The following is a 7,422-nucleotide window of genomic DNA, read 5'->3' on the forward strand; positions in this document are numbered from 1 at the left end:
GTATGTAATCATACAAATGCAGGAAAGACAGAGAAATGGAGAAGTGTTATCTTATCAAGATGATAAGATAAAATGGAGGAGCAGACATTAACATTCACAGTGCAAGTTCTTCCCAGGTAAAAGGCCACCTCTCCATTTTTTCCCCATTTTTAGTTTATCTTGGGATTGTTTCTTTCAATTCTCATTACTTTTCAGACATTCAGGAAGGCAGTACTTTTGTAGTATTGTGTATCTTTGCTCTCATTTCTTCTCATCTTAACAACTCTGAGTTTGTTTCTCAAGAACTTCCCTCTAAAATTACTTTAACAATTTTCCTCTGGCCTTTGAAGCTTTTTTTAACATACTCTGCCCTGTCAACATGTTGTATATTTGGGTTTCTTCTCCAAGATCACAGTGAGGGGACTAGCAGAACGTGAGTTAAGAACTGAGACATCTTATTAGCAAGTGACTGCCCTGCTACCAGCTCCACCACGAAGTGACTCCATTCTTTCCATTTTCAGGGCAACCATTTGTGTCATTGACCATCTTGCTCTCTCCTGTGCTTTCCCACTGCTTCATATTTTTGACATCGATGTGCCTCATTCCAGCAATGTCTTCTTGCCCTAGGAGGCAGTCTAAGACCAATGCCTGGTCCCAGGACCACTGCTGTGTGTTACCAGAGCAACTGTTTACACACAGCAGCTGGACAACAGTTTGGTGTCCATGTCTCCTCACTGCCACATGGGAGCTTGAACCACTGTGCTGCAAAACCATGCTTCCCTTCGCTCTTTTCTCTCCCCTCTTCAAATTATCTTTAACTTATTTTACAATTTGGTACAGATTCACGAAGAGGGATGGAGTGTCTCTTCTTCCTTGTTCCAGGCTCAGACAGCCTGGAGTCTGGGGACCAGCACATACCCATAAATCTGAAACTCCTGTCACTTCAGACAGGCCTGAAATTAAAGTCTCTCCCACCCTTGCATTAAAGAGAAGTAGAGCTCCCAGAAAAAAAAGACTTATGCAAACTGAAGCTGGCTCATTTTACAAAGGGATGATACAAGTGCTTGCAACATGAAGATGTATTTAAGTTGTTTTGTATCATATGTTTCCAGTGGTTAAATTAGGTGCCACAACAATCACTGCTCTGGCTGCTGAATCCGAGTTGGAAGCACCAGAATCTCTTCACACTCTGTTGTTTCTTCACTTCACTGGGGCTTGTGGATTCCAGTGCAGAACCTCTAAAAATGAGGGCTTGTTATTTCATCATCAGAACATTTGAGTCTTTTTATGGATCTAACCCAAAAGCCTTCACTTCTTTTGAAGCATTTTTTCACCATATATATATATGGTGAGTATATACTCTGGTATATATATACCAGAGTATATAATTTTATACTCTACTATAACCAGGAATATTATTTCTTGAGTTTCCAATCCTCAGTTAAATCTTTGTCTTCAAATATCTCTGAATTAAAAGAAATAATGCAATAATTTAAATACATGATAGATTAAAGCAAATATATATAGTCTTTATTATTGGTTCTTACAGGCTGAGAATGTGAGATTTTGAATCCCCAGAAGACGTGCTCCTTGTTAAATTATTTCTTAGTTCTTAGTTTTATTTGGAAATATTGCCTTAGCAAAAGTTGTAACGTAATTGTACTCTTCTTTATCATGTTGTCCATGTTATCAGTTAATATTTAAAGAATACTAATGGACATATCAAATTTTATGCAGTCTATTATTTTACTTTGCAATATTTGAGTCACATCCTCTGCCAAACCCTGGGAATAATGTGAGGCAAATTATTAGGGTAGTGGTCCTGCCTGGCCTGCTATTTCTCACTACTGTTAAATCCTGGATTAAACACTATTAGTTCTCGCACTCAGAAGGTCCATAATCTTGTGGGGGGAGACTGCTCTGGCTACTAAGTTAATTATGGAAGGTCTGTATCTTTTCCTGTGCTTTTCTTTTCTGAAGCATTAGTCAGGATGAGGAGCTTCCCCATATTTATTGGTACCTTTCCAGGTTGAAGAAGGAGATAATCCCTAAAGAACGGGCTACTGGGCACTAAAATCAGAGTTTTAAGTGTTTTTCAATGATTTATTGCTGTTGCGATCCTTCATTACATTCACTCTTGTTATAAAGGGGTGGTGATTGAAGCATGAAAATGTCTCACTGTGGGTTTGTCAATGTTGTCATATACTTAAGACTTAAAAAACACTATGCTGTTTGGATATGGATTGTGTCAACAATAGAAAGTGGTTAAACGTGACATCTTTAAAGTACTATAGCCATCTAGAATTATTCATTGTGCATTTTGTATTCTGACAAGGCAGTAGGGGCAAAATTCCTCTCTGGCTTAAGTCTGCTTGTCATTTTTTGCTCAGGATTTAGGTAGCAGACAATCTAGTTTGACTGAAGTGCATACAAAGTGATCTGAAAAATAATTATCCTTTCAAAAACGTGATAAAGGCTTCAGTGGCTGCCTATTTCTGCTGCCATGGACTAATTATATTCCATAAGTGTTACTGACTAAAGCTGCAGTTCTGGGTTCCTTACGGAGATAAAGATTCTGTTGACATTAGTGGGAGCTTTGCCTGTGTGAGGAGAGTGGATTTGGACACTTGACTTTTTTTACAAATAGAATGGAAATGGTGACAATTTTGAGACCTTCAGGGTTGTTTTTAAATAACAAATCTTGGTCCCAGAGAAGTCTCTGGGAGTTTTGCAATTAACTTATAAAATGTCAATGTTTTGATGACATTTAGTTACCAAATGTGGATTAATGGCACCATGGTTTAACTGCATTTTTAAGTGTGGGCCTCATGGCGTAGATCTCAGTAATCCTAAGTGAGTAATGGATGCCTAAGTAAAGATTACCTTAGAACAATAGCTGGACAGATATTCAGCTGACATGAATTCATTTATGAGTGCAAAATGTATACCTAGCAGGATTAGATGGACAGAAAGGTTCTCATATATAAGCATATTCAAATTACATTTGTCACAAAAATTTTGAACAAATCCTATGGCAAACGTAGAAATATTTGGGCAGCCCTGCTCTGGGCACCCCTCACATAATGATATTAAGGAGCAGTGCAGTATCTGATAGGAGGTACATCTTTCTTGATCCTCCTGATCTTTTCTCATGTAATCATCCTTATGAATTTAGAAGGATTATCCTCCAATCTCCCCATGTGGTGGTAAGAGGCAGTAAGTCAGACGCTTCTTGTCAGAACAGCAGCCATTGAAGAAAGCATCTCAGTGGTCAGTTAAAAATCAACTGATTCATTTTCTCAAATCAGTCATTCTTCTGTTTGCTCCTGTGATTTCTACTTATATCTGAGGTAGTTTACTATGTATTGGAATGTTCTTTTCACATATATATATAAATTTTCATTTGTTTCTGAGCTTTAAAAGTAGTCCTTTATTTCTTTATGCCTGCCAACTTTCAACATGATAAAATACATTACTTTTTGTTTACCTCCTGGAAAACATAGATAATTGCAGTGTATAAAGATTTTTATTATTTACATTAAGCTTAGGACACGGAGGTGGTTTCCATCTCTAAAATGGCACGGAATTTTAAATTGACTGTATAGGAAATTCTGAGAAGCCAGACTGCCATCTTGCATAATTATCTTAGCATCATTTGATTATGCTGAGCTTTTCCACATAAGACTGAAAAGAGAAGAAGGTGTCACCATTTGATAATATAAGGTTAGCTGTTTTTAAAGAAATCGACAACAATCAAAGCACATTTATGTTTCCCCATGTATTTCAGAGCAGTTTCTAAAGCAGTTCTCATTCATGCATGTTTAACTTCTGTTAGGTCACTCGTCATTTTAATTAACATTTGTAATAACCCTTATCAGGACCATAACTAAAGAAGGTGATTCTGTGCAAATTCAACAGGAACTTTGAAAATGTCAGAGAAGCTCTGACTCATTACTCTTCTTCTATAGATGGTTCTGAACAAAAGCCCTGGATCTGGACATACTCAAAATTTGGAGCTATTTTAAATTCGAAGACAGATTTGAAGCTGAACATATATGTTGACATCATCTTCATCTGGCTTCGTTCACCTACTTACAAGGAAACATCCTCATTACAAAAGCTGCAAATTAATTGTATTTAGAGGTGCACGTATGGCAGCATGGAATGATAAGGGAGAGCACTTGCAAGCCCATACTGGAAAACAGAATAGGAGCCTGCCTTGTTCAACAGAAACACAAGTACTTATTGGTCTCTATTAATCTAATATTCTCCTCCCTTATTATAGTAGATTACATTACAACTATTGTGCAAGGATACTGGAAATAACCTCACTAGGCTACATGGTGTGGTTCTACTGGATTTTAAGCAAACTCTGCTGCTGTTTTTCTCATGCTTTTGGTCTGGATTTCTGTCTCCAGGATGTTTTTGAAGAATGACTCTACCACAAGCCCTGTGCAGGAAGCTGAGTAAGCAAATGCAGAGAAACCCATTCCCCAAGAGAAGTTACTTACCTTTTTCACATCAGGTATATTAAAAAATTTCTTGGTATGAGCAACCCATCCTGCTATCCCAATGTCCAGAGGAAAAACAGTCTCATTGTCTGGATTCACCAAATTCTGCTCAAAGCTGGAAGTTGGAGTGACATTGAGAAGCCTGGTGGCTACCTCTGGAATACCATTTCTGGAACGACAAATAAACATACTACACCGATCAGCTGCCAGCAGCTGTGACAGCCTCTGCAGGGCCTTGTGCACTATCTTTTCCATAGTGCCTCCTTCATCCTGGATTTCTGTTAGCAGCTCAAAAAGTATGTCACACTCCTCCAGACGGGACATGTCTTTGAAGCTGACTCCTTCCTTCACATCTCCAGGGCTGACTTTAAAGATACTTCCCAGCACTTCTGCCCTCATTTTTCGGTCGAAATACTCCTTGGCAAACTGGGGGTTGTTCTCCAAGTATTTTTCAACGGCATCTTTATTTACCTCACCCATTTTTGCTGGCTTGTTCTTAGGATTTCTTTTAGAACTGCATCACCATCAAAGCAGGAGTGGTAGCAAGAAGTCCTAACTTGATACTAGTAAGAAAACGGTACTTTGTACATATTGTATAGCTCACAGGCATAGTACATTCACCTTCCTCTGTGGCTTCCAAGCCTTCTGAAACTCTTGAGATATGACAGAAGGTGCTGGCTTAGCATCTTCTTAGTGAGAGATCTTGGAGACTGCTAATTAAAGAGATGTCAGGACACTAAACCCCTGAGCATTCTTAGCTTATAAATCCTAAGGGAATCATTTTAACATTTTAAACTAACCAATTAATTCTTAGACCTTATAAAATTGTCTGATGTGTAGATATGTATACCTGTATGTTATCTCATTCATTCACAGTATATATATTGTACTATACACACAAAAGTTTCCATTGAAACTTAATATGAGGAATTCCACTTAGATACTTAGCCCACATTATACACGTGCACAGATGTACACACGTGTATTTGTGAGAGGTTCTTAAGGGGAGGAAAACAGAATGTTACAGAGAAAATTTTAAAATTGCGAAATTTAGTTTTCCTTGAAATAGTCAGGAGATGATCGAAATTGGATTACTAGAAGTAAATAATTATGAAGCTGTACATACATAAAATGGGTGAAATCCTAAAGACCTTACAAAAGTCTGAGCTTGCTCAAACTTACCCAGGTGAAGATGGAGTAAAAGAATTAGGATTTGACTCAGCACAGCCAGATATCACTTACATATAACTTTTTTCAAAAATAGTCTAAAGGAAAGAGTAAAGTCAGAAAATGGCTTGAATTCAAATTGAGTTCAGGAGACAGTAAAATTTTTTCTCTATAAGCATAAATAACCTTACAGGGTCCTGCAAGTAGTGTAGTTTCGTCTATGCCTTCTTCAGAAAAAGTGGCAAAAAAAGCAGATCTCTGCTCTCTTAAATAGCAGAAAAATGGTAATAACTGACAGATAGTGGGCAAAGAGGGAATCTCGAGTCTGGTTGTAGCTTTATAACATGTTTGAAGTTTCCTACCATCGGAAGTTCAGCATTACCCACATGAATGGAAAAGGAATGATGAAAACTGTGTTGAATTTTAGGAGCAAACACGCCAGGGCTGTGGGAGTGAGAAGGCTGAGTTTAAGTTGGGTGCCAACTATGACAGCAAATCCTGATCTCCTTCTATGACCAGGTGACCCGCCTAGTGGATGAGGGAAAGGCTGTGGATGTGGTCTACCTGGACTTCAGCAAGGCCTTTGACACTGTCTCCCACAGCATTCTCCTCGAGAAGCTGGCGGCTCACGGCTTAGACAGGTGGACTCTGCGCTGGGTCAAAAACTGGCTGGACGGCCGGGCCCAGAGAGTTGTGGTGAATGGAGTTCAATCCAGTTGGCAGCCGGTCACGAGCGGTGTTCCCCAGGGCTCAGTACTGGGGCCGGTCTTGTTTAATATCTTTATTGATGATCTGGATGAGGGGATTGAGTGCACCCTCAGTAAGTTTGCAGACGACACCAAGTTGGGCAGGAAGGCTCTGCAGAGGGACCTGGACAGGCTGGATCGATGGGCCGAGGCCAACTGTATGAGGTTCAACAAGGCCAAGTGCCGGGTCCTGCACTTCGGCCACAACAACCCCATGCAGCGCTACAGGCTTGGGGAAGAGTGGCTGGAAAGCTGCCTGTCGGAAAAGGACCTGGGGGTGCTGGTCGACAGCCGGCTGAACATGAGCCGGCAGTGTGCCCAGGCGGCCAAGAAGGCCAATGGCATCCTGGCCTGTATCAGAAATAGTGTGGCCAGTAGGAGTAGGGAAGTGATCATGCCCCTGTACTCGGCCCTGGTGAGGCCGCACCTTGAATACTGTGTTCAGTTTTGGGCCCCTCACTACAAGAAGGACGTTGAGGTGCTGGAGCGTGTCCAGAGAAGGGCAACGAGGCTGGTGAGGGGTCTGGAGAACAAGTCTTATGAGGAGCGGCTGAGGGAACTGGGGTTGTTCAGCCTGGAAAAAAGGAGGCTGAGGGGAGACCTCATCGCTCTCTACAACTACCTGAAAGGAGGTTGTAGCGAGGTGGGTGTTGGTCTTTTCTCCGAAGTAACAAGCGATAGGACGAGAGGAAATGGCCTCAAGTTGTGCCAGGGGAGGTTTAGATTGGATGTAAGGAAAAATGTCTTTACTGAAAGAGTGGTGAAACATTGGAAGAGGCTGCCCAGGGAAGTGGTGGAGTCCCCGTCCCTGGAGGTATTTAAAAGACGAGTAGATGAGGCACTTAGGGACATGGTTTAGTGGACATGGTGGTGTTGGGTTGACGGTTGGACTCGATGATCTTAGAGGTCTTTTCCAACCTCAATGATTCTATGATTCTATGATTCAAATGATCTGTGTTCATGGAAACAGATCTGAATTTCAGCACAGTAGGAGGGCTGCAACACAATTAATCTTATTT

At 40.6% G+C, this 7,422-nt stretch overlaps 1 protein-coding gene across 2 annotated transcripts in view; it reads right to left on the reverse strand.

Annotated features, from left to right (window-relative positions):
- PDE6C (phosphodiesterase 6C) overlaps positions 1-4,970 on the reverse strand; it is a 28,567-nt gene extending 23,597 nt beyond the window's left edge. For both annotated transcript variants that reach the window (XM_076338763.1, XM_076338762.1), the window contains exon 1: positions 4,491-4,970. In XM_076338763.1, coding sequence (XP_076194878.1) covers positions 4,491-4,970 — 480 coding nt within the window. The remainder of the gene's footprint in view (positions 1-4,490) is intronic.
- Between the last annotated feature and the right edge of the window lie 2,452 nt (positions 4,971-7,422).

Source organism: Aptenodytes patagonicus, chromosome 5, assembly GCF_965638725.1.
Source record: "Aptenodytes patagonicus chromosome 5, bAptPat1.pri.cur, whole genome shotgun sequence".
In the NCBI taxonomy this organism is placed as follows: domain Eukaryota; kingdom Metazoa; phylum Chordata; class Aves; order Sphenisciformes; family Spheniscidae; genus Aptenodytes; species Aptenodytes patagonicus.